We start from the raw sequence: 22,010 nt of genomic DNA on the forward strand, positions 1-22,010 counted from the left end.
CCATATTTGTGTTTTGGTTTTTTTTATTGTTATTCCAAAATGGTATGTACATCACTGCATGCTCTAAGTATAAGGACACTTGATGTCTCCCACCAGGGGATGGATGCTGGAAAGGAAGGCAAAGGGAGATATGGGTCTCTTTCCCTTTGTGAGTGGAAGCTAAACAGCAGCATACAGAGGGGCAGTGTCTACAAGACACAAATGCTGGTGAGAGGGCTTCAACCCCCACCCTCTCCTCCTGTTCTCTGTTACAAGGGAGAAGTTTCCACACTACAGCACCTTTTTGTTCCCATCATGCTCAAAACACCTCCCCAGAGCAATGCAGGGCAACGCAGCCCTGGCTGGTTAGCTCAGAATCGTACTCCCCAGACTTCTACGCAGTGTCAAAAGCTGCAAAAGGCACTTTGTCATTAAGGAGGAAGACGTGATCCTCACCCTGGGGAGCTTGTGGTCTGACTGTCCTGTTGCTAGCGCAGTGGTGAGCTGGGCTCAGGCTGTAGCTTCAACATCTGCTACCGAACTAGACCTTGCCTCCAAGAGGAGGCACATTGGTATCTCTCGATTACTCCTCCTACATAGGAATGTCAGAGCAACTTAAATTCTTAGTGGAGATTTATCCTCAGGCAGATACAAAAACTGGTGCTGGCAGCAGCAGCTGCGCCGCTTTGCAGTGGCTGGTGATGTGCTGAGGGCTCTATCATCACCTGTGCAAGATACAAAAGAGCGCAGGCACTCCGAGGAATCCCTCTTCCTCAGAGGGATCACAACTCCCTCAGGGTTACTCACAAAGTAAGCGTGGTCCAGCACCTGCGTTTCAGGTCACACCTTCCCTGCGAGAGGAGGCCACCTATGAGGTGCCACCCTCACACGACCAGGCTTTTCTGAGCACGTGTGCTTTTCTTCCAGGTATACGCAGTGGGGGCAGCAGGGGCTTTTCCTGACTTCTCCTCTTAGCACAGTCTCCAGAACAGCAAGACGCAGAGGTGTAACTGACGAGAGCAACTCCCTTCTCGTTTCACTCTTACAGCCTAGGAGCAGTTCTCAGCAGCCCCCCACCAGAATTGACATGTAACAGGAGGATGGTGTAGGTAGCAACGGTGGGAATGAGGGTGGGGGGAGGCAGGTCCTCCATCTCCCAGCTCTGCCACCCCTCTTTTTTACAGCTTTGATTCCTTGAGGACTATGGGAAGAGCGCAGGCTTCTGGCATCACTTTCTGCAAGTCAGACAGAGGAAAAAATATGGTTAGGATCCCGGGTGGCCAGACCTAGGCTTCAGAGACCAGAGGCTGGCTCATTCACAGCCCCCTGCAAGTGTGCAGACATCGAAGAACCATAGAATGGTTTGGGTTGGATGAACCTTTACAGGTCATCCAGTCCAATCCCCCTTGTCACGGGCAGGGACATCTTTCACTAGGTCAGGTTGCCCAAACCCCATCCAACCTGACTTACATCCCCAAAGGAGAATCACCACCCTCAGAGAGCTCAACCTGAGCGCACCTGGCTCCCTCCTCTGCCTCCAGAGGATTTTAGTGCTCACAGAAGGGACACAGGGGCAGCAGGGCAGAGCAATGATCCCACTTCCCTTAAGCTACTTGCTGCAGTCCTCAGATGATGCCACTGTGATGTGAGGTCGACCTCAAAGCGGTGAAGCTGCAGGGCCAGTTCTCTGGGCAAGGGAAGAAACTGGGAACTCCTCCTTCATGCCATGGAGAAGGGCAGTATCCGTGCAAGTGCCACAGAACCTGTATCCTGTGCACCCTCCAAATTTTACAGCAGGAGGCTCAGCACAGCAACTACCTCCTCTCTTCTCTGTCACATCAGAGGGCCTCTTCATCTCCCAGACAGGTTTCTGGTACTGCTCACCTTCAAGCCTACTCATCCCCACCCCACCCCCGTTCAGCGCTGGCACCCTCTGCCTGCTTTCTTCCCTGACCCCAGCTTGGTCTTAAGGCTGGGATAATTCCACAGAGTAGTACAGATAAGGCCTTCTTCAAAGTTCATTACTCATATCCTAAAGAGCCGCAAGAAATAAAACAGAAACCTCTCCAAGTTCTGACTGCTTATAGTAAGACACCCCAACTGTCACTGATTCAGAGAACAGCATGCAGACTGGTAAGGGTAAATGTGGAGTCTCCCAGAGCCTGGGCTTTGAGTTAACTCACTGCGGGGCAAAACTCAAATCTGAGGCAGGAGTCAGAGGTACATAAGAAAGGCTCACATCCCCAGTGCAGTTCAAGAGAAGGCTACGCAGCATGGAAGCAAGAGTTACAAAACAGTTTCATTTTGAGTAGCACCTTGCACAAACTGCAGCTGAAAAGGTTGTACAGAGGGCAGCAGCAATATTCCAAAGCACAGGAGTGAGGTCAGGAGAGCTTCAAAGGGATGCCTCGAGGCAAAAGCCAGGCAGTGCAGAAAAACCTCCTACCAGCAGGAGGGGTTGCAGGAAGTAGTGCCAGAGGCAGGAATAATGGGAAAGCTGCATTCAGGCTTGGGAAATCCCACTAGAATGAATCAGAGAAGCATGCTGGCAGCCCTGAAGAGGCTCCCCAAGTAGCTCTGGGGTCTCGACACCACTTACCTGCCGTGGAGCTACAGGAACAGTGGTTTAGGAGATCAGCCAGCCTGCAGGGCTCCCCCGCCTTGGGAAGGGAAGGCTGCTCCCGCAGGTGGGAGTGCTGCAAGGGGCTGTGCAGTTGGCCTGCCCGTGGCTTAGGGAGAAGAGTGCTTGCCACAGTAAATACAGGAAGGGAGCATGGAAGTTTAAGCAGCAGATGGCATGCACACTGTTTGTGCCTACTGTGCAAGATTCCATCAGTTCTGGTTTTTTTGTGGGTTTTGTTTTGGTATTTTTTACTGAGCTAGAGCACGCTACAGCTTGCAAGGTATAGAGGTAGAATGCTTTCCCTGAGGCCCTAACCAGCCTCTAAATCACACTTCCTTGGGATGAAAATGAAACACGCTTATGGGTATTCCACTGAGATTTATGACATGCATCTTTGCAAATAAACAACCATCAATACAAGGTACTTAGCCCTGAGCAAGTCTTGACCTATCCTATACATGGCGTGAGGACACAGCAGAACTTCAGTCCTGCTTTAAACAAATCTCTTCTTGTGGCTGTACATCCAGAATGACCCGTGACCTCAAAATCATATATACGCATCAGTGCTCATCTCTGCTGCTAGAGTAAGACTCCAGATAATGTTTTTTAATTTTATTACAATTCAAAAACCAGGAAAGAGTCAGAAAGCACTCTACTCCATACTTTCTGCTATCAAGAATAAGATTTTGACACACGCAGAAAAAACATTAAATTTATCTTCCCCTATATAAAACCACTACAAAGTGCCCTGAATACACCTTAATCAAATTTGCTATTTTCAAAGAGATCTAGCAAAGCCCAGTTTGGAGGAGAAAAAAATAAGACAGCCCTGCCATCCTCTATAGGAGCAGATGAGCACAGGCTGTACGCGGCCTATACATGACTGATATGTATCCTGAATCAACTGACAGTACCACGAAGCCTTAAGGTGGAACGTTGGAATGGCTTCAGATACACCTACAGCAACGGTAGCTCACGAAGGGACTCATCATCATGCAAAAAGGGCATTTGATCCAAGTGACCTGAGATACAGAAAGCTGACCCTGCTAACGCTCTGGAAACTGACAGAAACAGGAGGATTGCTGGAACCAAATTACAGCTTTCTTAATAGAGGACAAGGTGTTCACAGTGCCATTAGGCTAATTTAGATCCACTACAGGTTCTATTAATTGCAACACCTGATTAATTATAATCATAAGCAGAGAAGAGCACTGATGGTAAACAAAGTGTTTGTGAACACAAGGCAGGTCTTGCAGAAAGAAGGGAAGAACATCCCTGCAGTGTGAACGCCCTCACCAAAAGCTCTGACAGGTGGCTGCTTAGAGGCTGTGATCCCTGGGCAGAGAGTCAAGGCTGATAAACCCTCACTCTCTTCACTGAGGCTGCGGCACAATACACTCCTCCCTGCAAAGTCAACAGTTCAGCCAGATTCTCATCTTTCCATTTCATCACCTGGACAAACTGCTAGGTGAAGGTCTCTCTGTATAAGAATTAAAATGTATGTTTTTCCCTTGTGTGTCTTAATAAACTGGGTAATCAGGCTGTTCTGCAGTCCCACTCTGCACCAAAACTGAACGCCCAGTTTAAAGCTGTGACAGTTCTCCACCGGCTCATTTCTGTTTCTCCACCAGGAGAACTCAAACCTTGCTAGGCCAATACTCTGGAGGACGGGCCATCTGCCTCCACCTGCACCTCCATTGGGTCAATAGAGGGGAAAGACACACTGTCATCAACAGGGCCATGCAGCCCTGTGCAGTATTTCAGTGGGAAGGATGAGCCCTGCACAGCTCCACAACTCTGCATCCTCTGGAAGCTCTAATCCGACTCTGGAAGCCTGTCCTCTCCTTGCAACAGCCATACTGCAGCACGCCTGAGCCTCACACCGTCCGTTTTGCAGCTGGGATGTCAGCAGTAACACTGGCAGCTGTACCAAGGTAGGGCTGATAGCAGCGAAGGCAATGACATAAGCTTCAGCCAGCAAAAAAATTACCAGCACACCACTGCAGGCTCACCCAGCTCGCACAGCTACAGTTTCTCAGTTACTTGGTCCCAAACTAACACCATACATGAATGCCTGCTAAAAACGCTATGGACTGCGATGTGGAGACAGCACTAGAAGTGTTCAGCCTAGAGGCAGATCTTTCCCTGCCCGTGTGACTGTTCCTCACGCTTGCATCAAAGTCCGGCGGCTTCATGCTCCCTGTAGCACACACTCCAATCTTTGCAGGATCACGGTTGTTTTCTCCAACACTCTCACTGCTGTTATCTGTTAGCCCTGTTGGCTGTGGCCACTAAGTGATAGACGCATTTAATGAAAAGCAAAGGGTAGTAAGGTTAACCTGACAGGGCAGCCAGCCAGCACAAAGCAGAGCACAGTGAGTAATAAAGCACTACACCCGAAGCAACAGCTGAGAAAATGCCAAGTGCAGCTGAGATTCACAGATCAGCAAGCACAGAGCTTTACAATTTTCAGAGATTCATATACCAAAAGGCACCAACCCAATGACTTCCTTAAGACAAAGTGGTTTTGGTTTTTTGTTTTGTTTTGTTTTTGTTTTTTTTTTAAATCCTTCATGTAGTTGGCCACACACCCTGCTTGTGATGAGAGCCAACTCTTCTACAAAGCTCCTGGTATCACTTCCAGCCAAGAATCTGGGCAATAAAAGTATCAGAGAAAGGCCTCCAAATACCTGCACTTCCTCTCCCCAGTAACTTACTGACACTTCAGTTCTTCATGTGCTGCAATACCAGGCTCTGCCTTGCCGCACCTCTTTGAATGCCCCCATCTGATGCGAGTCTGGTGGGATCTTCACTATTCAGGAAAGCTGTCTTATCTTTCCTCTCAGACCCGCCCCCAGGAAGGCCAGCACTCAGCGGCTGTTGTTGCTGACCCACAAGTGTCATTGGCTTGGTGCCTGTGCCACCCATGAATGTTCAGACAGGCAGATTAGCATGATTCTCCTACCTTTGCGTGTGAGCTAGTGAACAGGAATGGGAATTGATGGGGTTAGGGTTACAAGCTACAGTCCATAATCCGTGATCTGATTGCTGCCTTGGAGTCTCTGTAACAACAGCCACAAGTCAGATCCCAGAAAAGATGGAAGCAAGTAGGGAGGGAAATGAGGGGAGAGAAAAAAATAAAAGAAGAGGAACAGGTAAAGAAAGAAACCCGTAAAAATCACCCAAGCACGTGTGAGGCAGCCATGCCATGTAGCAAAGCTCCAGTACATGACTCCATCAGAGCTCTCCACAAAGGCAGCACACGGTGCCTAAACCCAGCTGACTGAGGCACCCACGTTAACGCAGAACACCAGATTCAGCCCCACTTCAGTAGGTCAAGCACCCGGGGTTGTTTGTTAAACCTGAGAAATAACCAGGTGAGCTCAGCCATTCAGAGGCCACATTTGGGGGTGGGGGGTGGAAGGGGCATCCATCATGACTTCTACAGAGCATGACTCCTCAGGGAGAAGGAGTTGCCAATGAAGTTATTGACTAACTGAGACCTATTACCTGACACACACATCTCTGGTTCTTACTGCAGTCAGTTCTGGAAGCTTTTAGGGTTATAGAAGTGAAACCTATACACCTTTTGCTCAGCAGCAAGATCTTACAACTGTATTTTAGATTTACACAAAAAATGGTAAAAGCATACAATTCATCTGGTAAGAGAAGTGTCTGACAAAGGTAAAGGACCTTATTATTATTATTAGGGATTATATACACTGCCAAAGGACCTTGATATTTCCTGGATTTCCACAAACATGCTTTGAATTAACAGGCAGTGTCACCAGCACTTCTCCTCATGGCCCTTGTTACCACAGGGCATGCAGAGAATGGTTTGGCCTTAAAGTTTATCTTCTGCTTCATCACTCTAATCAAGGGATACAGGCAGTTTGGTGTGCATCAAAACAGACTGCTCTTTACCCCAGCTCAGCTTAGCTAAGTGTCTTCTAGTTAACTCCACTCGTGCCAGGATTCCAGGAGAGCAGTAGTCTTTTAGCTCAGTCCTGTAGGCCATGAGGCTCACCACTACTAAAATCAACCCAAGCTGACAGCCTCAGAGAAGAAAAAAGCAGGAATTCTTCTTAAGTTATGGCAATGGGAGGGACTCCTTTACCCAAACTAGTTCAACCATGCAGCCTTTTTTTTTTTTTGTCTACTCTAGAACTTTATGTGCAACAACCACCCAAGGCAGCATCAGTTCCCTCTACTCATCCTACCCTCTGCATTTGTGCTCAGATAGTTTTGTAAAAATAAAACAAAATTAAATTAAAAAGCATATATTTTGTAATTGAAAATCCACCTTCCTGAGCAGCCGGTTGGAGCAGGGCTGCTTCTTGGACCTTCTGGTCTCTCTCCAGATTAGATTTGCTAGATTATCTGACAGAAGGCAGCACTGTCGTCTGAAAAGAGCTGACTTGAGCAAGCAGAGAACAGAGCTTATGCACTTTGGTAGTCATGGTCGTTGATGGCTTCATGAACACGGAGTGGATGGCTCTGCTAACGTCCTAGAAGAGGAGCCCAGAGCAGTAAGAAGCGCCCCAAGAAACCACCCGTCCCCTCTCTTTCCCTACAGGGAGAATTTCTGAGAACATCCACTGCAGTTCGTTCACTAGAGGTCCTCTCCCACATGCAAACAGCAGCATTTATTGCACAGCACACCACAGGGACTTGGTACCCTGAACTCTAGTGCTCGCACATGAGCTAGCAGCCCTATCTATAGGGCTGCACGAAGCATGAGGAGGCAGGCTGCTCAAGCCCCAATTTGGGCTTTGCTACTCAGTTTCCTTCTGTCCCAAACAATGAACAACACTTTGCAGCTGAGGACAGGAAATGTGAGGAACAACCTGCCTCTCTAAGGAGCTGGAAGAATGGTTACCCAGCTCTAAACAAGGGGAAAGCACTGGAGAGCTCAGTGCATTATTAGAGAGAGGCCAGCACAGCATTGCCCCACATCTCTCCTTAGGCAATACCAACATGTGTAAAGCCCTGCAAATTCCCAGAGGACCAGAGCCTACAGAGACTGCGTGACATTAAAGCAAGCAAATATAGGCTCCCAGCAGCTGGCAGAGCTGGGATTACAGCCACCTGTCTGAAAATGCCAGCAAGGAGCTTCCCCATAGGCTGGGCAAGTGGTGGGATATGAAAAGAGAACCACAGCTACAGCTGTAACTCAGAAAGGGCCAGCCCCATTCCTAGAAGGGCGGGAGGTTGGGGGTTGTCCTGAGCTAACAGCAGGGGTGCAACAGGGATTGAAGGGGAATTACTCACTGTACGTTCACTTTCCGCATTGGCCTGCTGTCTTTGGAGATCAGCCTTAATGAATGCTGGGACAGAGGGAGGAAGAGAAATGTAAAAGACAGTTCAGTTGCCACAGAGACCCCAAATCAATATCCCCAGGACTCTAAGGGGCAGCAGAGGAGAATGCATAATGACAAGCAATGGAAACCACTCTCCCAGAGGAGGAAGACAATTCTCAAACAGGCAGGGCACAGACTCCTTATTGCAACGCACAGAAGGCACATCTTAGAGACCCCAGCCAGCAGCCAGGGCAAGAAGCCTTGGATCTTCTTTGTAACACAGGCCAGATGCTTGAAAAAGCACAACAGCATTGCTACGGGGCTGCCATGTGGGTCCTGCCCTTTCCTGAAGGCACCACTACACACCAAAGCCCTTTAATTCACATGCCAAGCCCAAGGGGAAGAGTCACAGCTGAACACAGAAATTTAGTTACCTGTCATAATGGTCCCCAGGAGCAGGAAGGAACAAAGAAAGAGGTTTCCTGCCTTTGTCCCATAGTGATCCATGATCTGTCCTTGGCTGATGGTGAAGGCGATACCAAAGATCTACAAGCAAAGGCAGGGTCAAGCTGTAGTGTTATCATGAAGCAGCCTGAACAGCTTCCCAGCTTTATCTTGGTATCTGAGCATAGAGGCCAGACAAGCTGTTGGCCTGCCTAGGCTAAAGTTTGGTTATAAACACATCCAGGGGCACCTCCTCACAGCTAAGAGAAAGACAGGTGACCCTTAATGCTGGAATCCCATCTCTCAGTGGAGAGGAGGCAGGTTCTGGGCTGCTAGGAGCAATGTTGGAAAAGGCAAGGATGACTGGTATCCTGACGGACATTCTCCTTAGCAGAAACAGAACAGAGAAATGCCACAAGGACTGTCACTTGAAAAGCCACATCCTGATGCGCTTGGATTTGCGGTTCAAGACAATCACGGACAAGAAATGGGGGTGAGGGATGGGAACTCCAGTTTGATATATCTGCTTTTAAAGAGGCAAGAAAAGAAAAACCAGAACACCTACCTGTGCTGAGACATTAAGGAGTCCTGATGATGTTCCCTCTGATTCTGGGTATGTCAACTCTGCAGCAAACTCAAAGCCCAGGGGAAGGTACCCTGTCATGAAAAATCTGTAAAGGAACACAAGAAAAAGGCTCAGTAACTGCTAGGAAGAAGACTGAGGAGGCACAATTAACCCAAATCCCTGTTGGGATGCTTGACTGACTGCACGGGATGTTTCCCCTATTATTGCCACAGCCCATGCAGCTGAGTCCCTCTTCACAGCATAGGTCTCCCTCCTACCCACAAATACTTTTGCACGCAGCCTTGGGGCACAGGACCTGGCAAAAATGAGGCATTAAAAGCAACATCTCCCACAAGCAGCTCTGAAGGGCATCACCCCCAACACAGTCTGTCAGCCACCCAGGCCCACATGCTTTTCATTCCTCCACCCTGGCCATCTATGGCACCCCCGTCCCATTCACTTCCCAAATGCTTTGCCTTGATTACCTGGGACATTTAAGGCAGCTGCAGCTGAGCAGGCTGTGCTAATGTCCCTGAGTAACAAAACACATGAGAGTGATGGGAAGCATGGATCTTTTTGTCCTTATACCATGGGGGAGCAGGCTATGGCTCTTCCGAATCCCTCCAGGACCGTGACTCCTGCCTCCCTGCCATATCCTGTTAGCTTACTCACAGAGGAAAGCAGCCTGCACATGAACTTACCCCAGCACACCTGCAGTCACAAAGACCACCCAGAGGTGGCCTAGACTCAGAGTGAAGGTGTAGACTATCATTCCCACCAGAGACATGATATAGACCACTAGCGTCGTCTGTCTGCAAGGAAAAGCACAGTCAGGGTTTTATTTAATCAAATCCTACTATTATTTTCACCCACAGATCTTGGTATAGTTTGCAGCACATGGTAACAAAAAAAACTTGCACAGCTTTCTCACATCCTTACAACAGACAGAGGAACTGGACTGCTACAGAGCCCAGCATGGTCTACACACACAGCAGGAGAAGCAAAAACAGGACCTAGGAGTTCTCATATCCCGACCTCACAGAGGGTTAGCTCTGCGTGGGGTCCGGGCATCACACCTATGAGGAGGCACCTGTGAGGCAGCCAAGAAGCTCAGGTCCCCAGTCCAACAGGGGACACCAGTCTGGTCGAAAGCGGGCTGACTGCAAGAGAGGCTCAAGGCAAGAATTACAGCTTATCGTGCTGCACAGACCAAGTCCAAAGCAGGTGGGGCTTCCATAAGCAGGAGTCTCCAAGCCATGCAGGGTTCAGTGCTAAAATACATGCTCAGCAGCATGGCATCCAGGAAGCACCTGTGACCCTACAAAGCTTAGTCTTTGCTAGCAGGGACAGTTGGGACATCTGGATAATACTTTACACCCAGCCCAACTAGTTTTGGTCTCAGTGCAGAGGTCTCAGGTTAGTCCTATGAAATCTCACCCAATTTCCCAGCCTCGTGACTCAAGTACTGTACGCAGTTTGTAACTGATTCACAGTCTTGACAGTTGCCCATATTTGCACTTTGTTCTTCATCTCCAGGCAAAGAGGATGAACGAGTTAGTGACCAGATGTGGTCAGGACCTTGTTTCACATTGATGCTGTGTCATTAGTCAAGCTGTAAGAAGGAAGTTCCCAGAACACACGATCCCTCACTAAGAACAAGAGGAGGCTGGCTCAGAGAAGCAAGCAGCTCTTGCAGGTTAAAGCAAGTGGTGCTTTCCACTGGAGTTGCAGAATTAGGGGGAAAAGTGAAGGAAACTTTTCCATCTTGTCGCAGGTACTGCATCTACCACACGTTAGCTGGCTAAAGGAGACAACAAGCTTTCCTCGTTAATCTGTTTCCCCCACTCATTAGGCTTCAGCAGTACAAAAGGAACTGACAAACACTTAGGAAGGAACAAGACCCCAGGCTTGCGTACAGTGGAAGTCACTCACCAGGAAGGACCCTAAATCTCTGCACTGAGCTGGTCCCTGCCTGCCACACTCCCTAAGTGGGACTTCAGCAGACAGCCCCAATGCACCTCTTGCTGCAGGAAACAGCCTCAAGCACCCAGGCAGACTTCTGCTAAATCGGACTTCAGCAAGACCACGCTCCCCTGAGTATACCACTGATGACAAAAAAGGAGATTTAGTGCTCGGCAGTCTACACAAGGCCCAGATTTTTGCATACAAGCAAAGGGCTTAGCTGAGACATGAGTAGATGGGGCAACAGGGAAACAAAGGAATCCCCAGGGAAAGACACCAACACAGCACTTGCTCAGGAAGTGGTCTTTTGTCACCACATTCACTGGGCAGAGGACAAGGAGAACGCTCTGTGGCCCTAGGGGCACCAGGGCACGGCAGAATGCCTTGTTTTCCTTGATAAGCCTCTTATCATAGCCATAAATATCTTACGGGAGAGAGAAAAACGTGAAGAAGAAACAGACTCACGGAGGACATCTGGAAAGCATCCTGGTGTTTTTAGCAATCTGTGCCCATGGTGGCCCTGCAGGGACTGAAAATCATCCTTGGCTGGGACAGGCACAGCCAGCCTCCCCTGAGAGGATGCCCACTGTAGTGGGTGCACAGTGGAAGTTACACATCCTGCTACATCACCTTAGGACATCTAAGGCATCTATCTCTGCGCCACAAGGTGTGGGAAGGAAGCTCGGGCACCAACACAGCACCAGCTGGTTTTGCATTTCCATGGCAAAGGGAAATCCATGAAGGAGCTGACACACTGATCATTTTGGTGAATCTATGCTGTCCTGACACTTACCTGCCCCACAGCCACATTCACAGCCTTTTTAAGAGGTGAACTAAAGAGCTTGTACAAGGGACCGGGAAGAAAGAGAGACCCTAGGGAGGAAAGGCAACCAGAGTCAGAGCCAGCAAGACACAGGACTGAAATGGAGAACACCACCTCTGCTGTTCAGCCAACTCCAGAGGAAGCTCTCAAGCAAGAAATAGCCATAGCCCAGCTCAACTGTGTCTCACAAGGTCACACGGACAAGGAAAGCCAAAGGAGCAGGACCAGATTCACAAGGGATCTGAGCTGCAGGAACACTGGAGGCTTATCAAACAGCACCTGAAAGAACAAATGAACAAGGGGCAGGTAGGCTCGCAGCTCACTGTACAGCTTCAGCTGCTCACTGGGATGTTCTGTGCAGCTCCGGTGCTCTCTGCTGCATGGGCTGGGATGACAGACAGCCTCTGCAGGCTTTACCATGAGGACAGCACATATTCCAGGCTGAACAAGACCCTAAGTAAAGACTTTGTTCCCATGCTCCCAGAAGGATCTCACTGTTGAAGACAGAGGCATCAAATTCTGGAAATGGGAAGAATTGGAGAGCGCTGGCTTGAGGGTTTTTTGCTGTTGTTTTTTTTTGTTTGTTTTTACCACCTCCTTCAACATTTAGTTTTATAATACTTGCGACCCTCATATAAGAAAAAGAGGACAGCCTTCGTAAAATATTTATGTATATGGCATGATATGGTGAAGGCATGTTCACTACACAAGGAATAGCCCGGAGGCCACGTGCATACTGCCCTTAAAAGCCAAAGAGAAGCACTCGTTAATCCAGTCCCTAAACCCCTGAGATTCTAAGCCAGGCTCCCCTACAAATACCAAGGCACCCAAAGCAAACCAGCAGTCTCCAGGTGTCAGAATCCCATCTCTCTTCTCGGCCAGGAACCTGAAGGATGCACGGGGATCCCTGTTTAACACAACGTCAGAACGCGTTCTTTTAAAGAGGTGCTCTGCTCTCAGCCCGACATCCCACCAAAGGCAGCCCGCGCCCTGGGATGGCTCGCTCGTCACATCACTTGCGTATTTGCATGGGCCAAATCTGTGCCTCTTAATTCCAAAATAAGAACAGTGCCGGGGCTGCTGCAGGGACTTGCCTGCCAAATAAAAGCAAGAATGCAAGGCCATTTGGTGCCTGAGCACAACAGATGGGGGAAGCCTGACTTAGCACAGCCTCACCCTTGCAAAGAACTGCTGATGGGACAGTAAAGATCAAACATCCACGTAGTGTTATTAACCTCCCCCTGCTCCTCTCTCACAGCTGGATCCCGTTGATTTGCTCCTCTCTCTCTCCCCAAGCTGACTAAAAAAGGACTTGACATCTTTCCTTCCTGATTTTCATGTGCTTACCATTTCATTCCTGACACTATCTGAGCAGCAGAGAGAAGGGGGAGGGTACCTACTTAGAACATCTGGCATCTTGACAGTTTTTTAAATAGACTTTTAAATGAGGCTAAATAAAGACTCTGTAGTATTCAGAAAAAAATTTGCTCATTCCACAGAAATCCCACTTAGTGGGCTGCAGTGGAGAGCAAGTTCTTCGCAGTGTTTTTCCTCACCTAAGGCTAAATCTATCCTCAAATACCCTTACGAGTCTGTAGGATAAAATCCATGGGTGGCAGAGGCCTATTTTTCTGCACTCTCAGACAGCTCTGCCCGCCTACGTGGTCCCTCCAAGCAGGGACATTGGAACAAATCCCGGATTTATTTTTCCTGTGCTGCCAAATTGCAAGTCCCGGCTCTGCCTCGTAAGCCACGGAGTTCTTCAGCATTCGTGCTACAGCCAAGCTCCATTTAGGGAGAGTCAGGAGGAGCATCCACCCCAGCAGTGCCAGCTGAGGCTACCTTGCCACTAGCCCCGGGCTGGGAAGAGCCAAGTCAGACTGCACAGTTAGCTAGTGCAGCTCACAACATCTGTGTTTCCATTTCCTCGGCCTGTCAAATGAGAAATAATCAATGGTACACGATCTAGAAACGGCAACGAGCAACCTGCTGGTCTCTCTATTAGTCATCTGCTCCTGTCCCCCAGCACCCCCAAGAGTCCTCGCGTACCATTCTTCTTGTCACAGGAGCCCAGTTCCTGCTCATTTTTGGCCTCTGTACTTGACAGCTAGTACCGCAGGCCACTTCAGAAGCTGCGAGTCCACAGCTTGCCAGATTCACCCAAACTGCAAATGGCAGGGTACGCTGGCCAGATCTGCTTTCCCAACCCACTAGGCAGCAAATCCAGAATCATCCACCCACAACCCCAGCACCCTTTGCCCCTGCCCTGAATACAGCAGCGCACACTTGCACAATGCCTCTGGGCACTGGATTCAATGCGTCTTTCATTACGCAGGACAAAGATTCACAGAAGCTGGTTTGTAAGGGCAGAGAAATGGTCTGGTACAGTCATTACTCTGCTTGTGCCAAGAACTCTCTCATCCCTGGCAAAGGAGCTGCCAGGCCATCTCATCCTCTCCCTGTGCTTCCCTAGGGAGCATTAGAACTAGACCCTGTATGGGTCCAGCACAGACGAACACGCTGCTCCAAACTTCACTTCAGACTAACTGGATTTTCAAGAACCATTTTTTTTCCCTACAAACCTCTCCTTCAGTACTTAGACGGCTGAGCTGCAGCTGCGCTGGGTTGCTCCTTGCACAGAATGGGAGAACAGCAGATTCACTACGGGCACAGAGGCAAATAAGGGACTTACTTGTAGGTTTTGGTTCTGTCCAACCAGAGGCCAGAGAGCAGAGCCCCAGCCATCCCCGACAGTACAATGGTGAGTCCGATCCTGCCAGCATTCACCTCCTTCCCCTGTGGTAAGACACACACACAAATGCAGGAGCCAAGTCACAGCCAACAGCAAGTGAGGTGTGGAGAATCCAGACAGGAAGAGACAGAAAAGTTAGTGTCCCACACACATCTTCTCCTGTTAACATGCTAACCAGAAACAGCGTTTGCAAGAACCCTTTTGGGCCTAGGCACTTCCCTATGAGCCAGCCCAGCACGAACAGGTACTCTCAGGGGAGTCAGCATAAACCCTACAATGCCTGCTGGCAGCCGGATTGGGCCAGACCAGCCAGGGGGACCCGCTACAAGGCAGCATGGACAAGCTGTATGGCACATTGCCCCAGCAGGAAGCACTGCAGGAGCTCAGTTCAGCTGCTGAGGCACTCCACCCTTCTGCCACAGGAGTGTAAGCAGCCTCCAGGTACAGTTGTGCCAGCAGAAATCACTGTCAGGAACAGGGCAGAGCAACTGATGGGAGAAGACACACCCTCATCACTTAGGGTGTAAAGGAGGTGTCTTTGCTAGAGCTCACCTGCTTCTCACAGGGTGTTGTAAAGAACGGAAAGAACCAACGCTCTCAAGCCAGCCCGCCAACCTGTGCCAGAAGCAGGCAGAAGTGCTGTAGTACTGTATTTCTCACAGGCTCCTTGGGCAGCTAGCCCAGCTGGACAATGGCAGGCTGGAGAACAGCAAGCATCAGAGGGCCGTGAGAACTGGGTGCACTTACTGGGTAGTGATGGATCACCATGCGGTTCAGCAGAGTGGACAGGGAGTAGAAGCAACCTGTATTCAGACCTGAGAGGGGGATAAAAAACGCAGCACATTCAGTTGGCTCTCCTGCTGGGTTGTGAAAGGGCAGGAACGCAGCAAGACCTTTGGGACAGTGTCCTCTAGCAAGGCAGCAGAGTACCAGGAGAGCCAGCTGGACTGGCTGGACAGAGGTTACTGGCAGAAACACAGACCAAGGACAACTAGATCTCAGCATGCAGGAGGAAGCACCCTACAGTTTCAGGATGGTTCTTACCTGAAGAAGAAGAAAGGCTGTGCATATTTCTAGTACTGAAAGGTCATGCAAGTCCTTCATACGGCCTCAACCCTCCCCTTATAGGCAGAGGCATCTTCAGCAGTGGAGCTTTCTCCTCTCCCCAGCTAAAGTAAAATACTGGCAAAGCACCCACCTCAGCATCACACCTCTAAAAAGGGCCTGGGATTCAATGAACACCAGTGCCATTGACCAGCGGGGTTTCCTTCCCAAAGAACCACCTGACAGCATTCTCCCTGCTGACAGGCAGTGAAGGACAGCCTCCCAAAGCCAAGAGATACCAGAAGGCAAGTGGGAGCAGAGCTGATGGCGAAGCACAGACAGCACTTCCCCCAAGCACCTGGCGTGTGCGTCTGCATGGGAAAAGGCTTACATTTTTACAAGATATCACTGAAGCCTGAAAAACAAAATAAAAAAACAACTGTGAAAGTAATTGTCTTTCTGAAAGGGAAGTTAGATTAACTGTTACAGGCGTCAGCCACCTGGTGAAGGTTTCTCAGTATCACCCAAGGTGAGAATGGAAACCGTTGGGGGAGATACTGGTCAAGCCCCATTCAGACACTCTGTTTCAGCATTCAAGCAACTTTGAGCCCAATGCCTCCCTGAAGGTCACAGAAAACAAGAGCCCCCCCTTTCCCCCCCATGGAAACATCCACGTGGAATATCCACGTGAGCACTGGAGCAGCAGTACCGCAACGGCTCCACTCTCACCTTGGGTGATACTGAGAAACCTTCCCCAGGTGGATGAGGTCTGTAACAGTCAACTCAACTTTCTTCTCAGAAAGTCATTTACATTTGCAGTTAGTTTCTCTTCAAGGCTTCAGTGATCCTGGTAGGGGGAGGGATGGGGACACATTTCACCACTGCAGCTCACACATCGCTAGGCTCCAGAAGGTGGCATGGGTTTTAAAATTCTGGCTCAGACGTCTGAAATCCTGACAGCCCAGACACATGTCAAGTTCCCACTTCCTGCTTTTCCTCTTTCGGCCTCAGCTAAAAGCAGAAACATGGCACTACATGATACAGAAGTGCAGTCTAGCAGACAGAGCTCTGACAAAGGGAACAAAATCTTGAGCTGTAACTCCAGTTCCCCTGCCCCTGAAGCCCTGAGCGATCCTGCTGTGCCCAGCCCACTCCTCCACTGGGAGGCTGCAAGCCCATTGCCCTGCACAGCTCCTGAAGTGCTCCAAGGAGCCACCAGGTTGACAGCTGGAGGGGAGATCACACTTCCTTCACACACCCTCCCCAACAACATCAAGCAGAGCTAACTCCACAGCTCCACGGGACAGAACAGATGAAGAATTTTACGCAAGTAATCCCGTAAGCCGATTGCCTGTAACAGGGGTCCCTGCTCCAAAAGCACATCTCAGCACAAACCAGCGCAGTCCCTCTACCCACTACTGCTTCACCTCAAAGCTGGGCATAAACATAGACCAGTCATATGTGCGCCTCTGCTTCTCACCCAGCCAAGAGGACAGCAACCTGGTGGGGACAGCCAGACTCCGACAGCTGATGCTGTCGGGACGCCAGCTCCACAGAGGCTCGGTGATGTATGTGATTTCCCAGAGAAAGAAGGGCCCCTTCTCCCAAGCTGGGTAGAAAGAGATGCAGAGTTGGCAGCAACACTTGGCACCAGAGTCAGACAAAATATTCTAAGAATCGAGACAATGTGCCCAATTTGCATTTGTGAAGGCTGGCAAATGAAGTATGCATGTTACATGTCACAGTTGCTCGGTGAAGTTTCTCTGCGACTTACAGCCAGCTGTTTGAATGCCTGTACAATAGGCGAGGGATGTTTCCAATGGCAGTGCCCAATCGCCCACGCAGATGAGGAAACCAGGACTAGTAGCTGAGAAAAGGACAACCGAAGATCCAATCCCACCTGATTCATTAGCTAGTTACCATGGTTTGCCTGTAATGTGCTGTGTAACAACATTTTTGAGACCTCACAGTGTCTTCTCTATTTTACAGAGGCCAGAAAGGGGAAGTTTATTGCCCAAGGCTCCGAAAGGAGCCCTTATTAAGCCCTGGACTAGAACTCAATTCTCCTGTAACTAAGCAGCGTAGTGCCTACATGCCAGACTACTGCTCTTCCTCTTCTTCACCTTCATCATCTTCCAGGACAATGGTTCCTTGTGCAGATCTCCTCAGTCGCCCTGCCTTCTCCTCACCACCCCATCTCCTTTCCAAATGCTGATTCTTCGGAACTGTCTCATCACTCCCATTTCACGAGCCTTTCCCAGCCTTTCCCACCTTTTTCCTTCCTGCTGTCTCTCCGTAGCTACACACAGCGTCAGTGCAAAGTCCAACCCAGTGAACTCAGAGTTCCTTAATGCCCACTCCACGTCATGCCTCAGCTTTACTGAAGCAATGCCAACAGTCTTTGGGAAAAGGCAGGCTGAGGGTTTCCCTGAGAAACAGTTGACCCACACTACACAGATGCAGTGCCACCGATGTTTCCAGCGCTGCAAGTCTTCCCGCAGGAAACGAGTCGGCTTGTGCTGGTCATATCACTTTACCTTAGAGATCTGCAGCCCTGTTCTGACCTGGCATCATGTGAGGGCCCCCAATCTTTCTACAGCCAGAGGAAATGAACCAGCAGGCCATTTCCCACTCTCTCTACTAACAAACACTATGTTAATATAAAAGCTACAAGAGGCTGTAGGTATCTTTGTGTTAGACAGGGAAGATGACTCAGTTGCACTCACTTGGCTGCAGCTGTCTTCAATCTTGTCCAACATAACCTTTGACTTGAGTAGGAAATACCGTCCCCATTTTAAAGCCAGACTAGGTAAGAAAAAAAAGTTTCACTGCTTAGTTCCCCCTCTGAGTAGCAGTCACCTTATCTTCACTGCCAGCAGCCTGAAAGTCAAGTTGGAGATTGACAGGAGGCTGACATAGGGAGGAGCAGAATAAATGCACAGACAGGTGGAAGACAGACAGGATTATGAGCCACTGAATGATTTCCACGTCATTTGTGACTGCCAGGAGGGAATTATCCCACGGAGATCAGATTCTAAACATGCTCTTCGTACTGGGAGTCTGCCTCTCTCCTCCAGGGCCTGAGTACCACTGTTAGAACTAATGCTTTCCCCTTTCTTTTCCCCGAAGCATGTGAATGAGCAGATGTCACAATCCAGCTTTTAGCCAGTCTGCCTCCACTTTCACAGAGGTCATCAGGTACTAGGGAGGGGGAGTGGGGAGCAGCTGCAACGCAAACCAGCGGAGCCTAAGGGTGGTCTGATGGGCATTTCTAGAAGCCGCACTGGGAAGGGAGAAGAGATTTCAACAGGTCCAAACACCATCAGTACTCCCGGAAGGTACAAAGCCACCATCTCACTCTCTCCTACCTGGCTTGTCACTCACAAAGTTCTTTAGGCACAGCTGCTAGGGGAACCACAGAAGTTCAAGAACTATTTATCTTTCCTCCTGAGGAGCTTCCGCAGCAAGCAGGTGGGAAATGGGGACAGACCTCTCCGCAGAACGGCTGCCTAAAGTATATCCTATCCTATCATACAGGTGTAGGCTGCAGGGGCCTCCCCTGTCTCTGCTAAAGAGAAGAATACTTCTCCATATAACAATTCAGCATCAGAAACAGATTCAACACATCACACTGCCCTCACAGAAATACGGCAGAGAACAGATGGCAGAAGTACATAGCCTCCAACCCTCCCTTCCATTTGCTTCGTAGGGATTGCCAAAGAGGCTGGTGCAGCCTGCACACCTACATGCTCCACATCACCTCTACTGGGAGGTCTGCCAGCATACGCTTTTCTTAGGAAGTAACTTGCAATCAGTGCAGCAAATTGCACTCAGACATGGCTCATGTTTCTTGGACTAATCTAAATGCTTACCTAAGTTATTAACCAACTAGGGAAATAAAAAAAAAAAAAAAGGAATAAGGAAATCCCCTGAACAGGAAGTGGTCAGAGGCTGGGAAAAAAAACTAGTGGGACACATTGTCCTCTGTCCTCTAGGTATTTGCTTGTAACCATTGCTGGAGGGGGCTAGAAGGACCCCTGGTCTGCGGCAGCACAGCTATCCTTACATTCCCCTACCACAACTCGGGCCAGTTACTGCCCCGGCACAGCACAGAGAGGGAGGGAGAAGCTAAGCATGCCCAGCAGTGATGGCTGCACAGAACAGCCAAAGCTTACCGTACGTGACCATAAGCAGCACAAAGTTGGCGTTGCGGAGCAGACGAAGGATTGACTGCACGTAGGAATATTCCACTGTCGGTCGTGACTGGATCAAGGCCTGAGCTTGGCTCGGAGGGTATGGGGGCTTCTCCTTGAAGACTGAAACCAGACACAAAGCAGACCCGTTTGTAACAGCGCAACTGGGGAGCCTGGGCACATGCTGAGGATTGAGATGTTCACGGGACAGCACAAGGACTAGTAAAACCAAGTGTATAAAACACACCAGCATCCCTAAGCTTTGATCTCTGTGCACAAAGTTAACCAGGAACAGAAGAAGATGGGGTCTCTCCAGTAACAGCTCCTGCCAGGGGGGAAACACCTTGCCTTCAGTTAGCATTTTGTGTACACAGTGGCGGGCAGCAGCAAAAGAGTTGGCAAGACTAACAACAACTTCATCTTCCAGAAGATGGACAGCCAGCTGCAGAAGTGTTGCACGGCCATACAAATGCAAAAGTGGACCGGGAAAAGCCAGCCGACAAAGGAGGCCTCATGCCCTGCAGTGCTCAGGGAGCAATGGCCTATGCCAGGTTTTACTCCAGGCCTGACCCTTCTCAGTCTGCACACGCTGTCTGCTGTCTCTAACTAGCACTAAAGCAGCATCCAGGAATCCCAGTTGCAGGTGATCCACTGCTGTATTAGGGGCAGCACAGTCACTTTTGTACTTTGACTATTCCCCACCTGTGAATCATTGAAGTCTACATCTGACTCAACGATCACGCAACACGAACAAGCTGGCAAGAGGAGTCCACACAGTCTACTGCCTATAATGATTTCTTCGCCCCACTCATAACTGGTTACCTTTTTTTTTTTTCCTTCCTGGGAACAGCATGTTCCTGTGATGCAAGATAATCTACCTCCTTCTCCCTGCCCTTATGATGTAATCAGCCCCAAGCATCCTGTTTGCAGGCAAGAAGGATGAGAACCTTGGAGTATTTTTAAAACTGGCTTTTAAAGAACTTATACATGCCAGAATTTTATTGTGGGCAATCAAAGGACGAAATGAACAATTTGGCAGGCTCACTCACAACCCCACGCAGGCCCCTCACACTCAGGCTGATCATCTCAAGTTCCACTTGGTTTCACGCACACGCCTCCCACCTCCTTACCTATGACGACCAGGATGAAGAGGGCCGTTGCCACGCCTGCTGTCATGAAGAACATGATGCTTATATGGTAGGCCAGCTTCTCCACATCTTCCACATTGGGAACCAGAACAGGAGGGACCAGAAAGCCCAGAGCAATGCCAAGCTGAGCAGGAGAGAGAGGGGACACAGGTGTGACATGGAACCACAACACCACCACTAGCTCAGAGCTCAGCTCTTTGATGCAATCCTCCCCCACACAGTAAGATCTCAACTTGGCCTTCTCCAGCTTCACCTACAAGGAGAAAACCCCCTTCACCACCTAACAATTGAAAGATAAAAGCCAGCTACCCACATTAACTAGACCATGAGAGGTCCCCCCCACCGAACTCACAACTGTAAGGATATTCAAGGCAAGGTTTTAAAGCAGAACTGAGTAGAATTAATGCTTGCCTCCACCAAAGTGGAGTTCTTGCTTCCCCTGTCCTCCCACACACACGTTCCTGTGCACGCACACATCCCGCTCCTTATCTTGCATCTACGCTGGTGCTGACCTGATCACCTGCTCATCTGGCTTGGCTCATCAAAAACAGCAGAAAACGACACCATCAAAAGACACCACAGTTCTCTACTGGGTTAATGAATTGAACCTATTTGTCTTCGAGCCAGACAAGCGCAAGGGTTGATGCAACGCAGAACCCTGCCCACTCGTGATGAGTGAGATATCAATCTGTCTCAGACACTTTATGACGCTGTTTCTGAGTGAGCTCCCTCCCAAGACAAGGCTCACCCTGCTACCACTCACGCCTTTCCCACTGCACCAAGAGAACCTAGAAAAAGATGAAGACTGAGAGCGAAGGAAGTGCTGACAGCACGTATCCTGAATGTGGAGGTTGCGCGATGGGGCTTGGCAACTGCCCAGCTGAAACGCTTGGCTCTGAAGGGCTGCAAGAAGAAACCCTGCAGCTGTGGCCTCTGCTGTGCTGAGAGCCCCGCACGTCCAGCCGAGGAGCTCCTGCCATGACGGCACACGCTTCGGTGAGGACACTGGGGCTCTTCACTTGACGGCTGTTTCATCCAGGAGAGTAACAAGGAACTGCAGCAGCGCAGGTTTTGCCACGACGACAAGCAGCACTAAACGACACAGACCTTCAGTGCCAGCCCTCAAAAGAGGAGAAAGAGCTGCTTTGATGCCTGGGAGCACTCTCTTCATAAAGTT

At 49.6% G+C, this 22,010-nt stretch overlaps 1 protein-coding gene across 5 annotated transcripts in view; it reads right to left on the reverse strand.

Moving 5' to 3' along the window:
- Positions 1–26: 26 nt before the first annotated feature.
- The window catches only part of FLVCR2 (FLVCR heme transporter 2), a 34,473-nt gene continuing 12,489 nt past the window's right edge, over positions 27–22,010 (reverse strand). For 2 of the 5 annotated variants that reach the window (XM_040558361.1, XM_040558364.1), the window contains 9 exons: positions 20,816–20,957; positions 19,668–19,808; positions 15,196–15,263; positions 14,389–14,492; positions 9,613–9,723; positions 8,912–9,017; positions 8,337–8,448; positions 7,874–7,929; positions 5,570–7,110 (listed from right to left, as the gene is read on the reverse strand). In XM_040558361.1, coding sequence (XP_040414295.1) covers positions 6,979–7,110; positions 7,874–7,929; positions 8,337–8,448; positions 8,912–9,017; positions 9,613–9,723; positions 14,389–14,492; positions 15,196–15,263; positions 19,668–19,808; positions 20,816–20,957 — 972 coding nt within the window. In that variant the 3' untranslated portion in view covers positions 5,570–6,978. Of the gene's footprint in view, positions 1,215–5,292; positions 5,451–5,567; positions 7,111–7,873; positions 7,930–8,336; positions 8,449–8,911; positions 9,018–9,612; positions 9,724–14,388; positions 14,493–15,195; positions 15,264–19,667; positions 19,809–20,815; positions 20,958–22,010 lie in introns of those variants that run through there. The other 3 variants (XR_005820191.1, XR_005820190.1, XM_040558362.1) reach the window with 3 other exon arrangements.

Source organism: Cygnus olor, chromosome 5, assembly GCF_009769625.2.
Source record: "Cygnus olor isolate bCygOlo1 chromosome 5, bCygOlo1.pri.v2, whole genome shotgun sequence".
NCBI lineage: Eukaryota > Metazoa > Chordata > Aves > Anseriformes > Anatidae > Cygnus > Cygnus olor.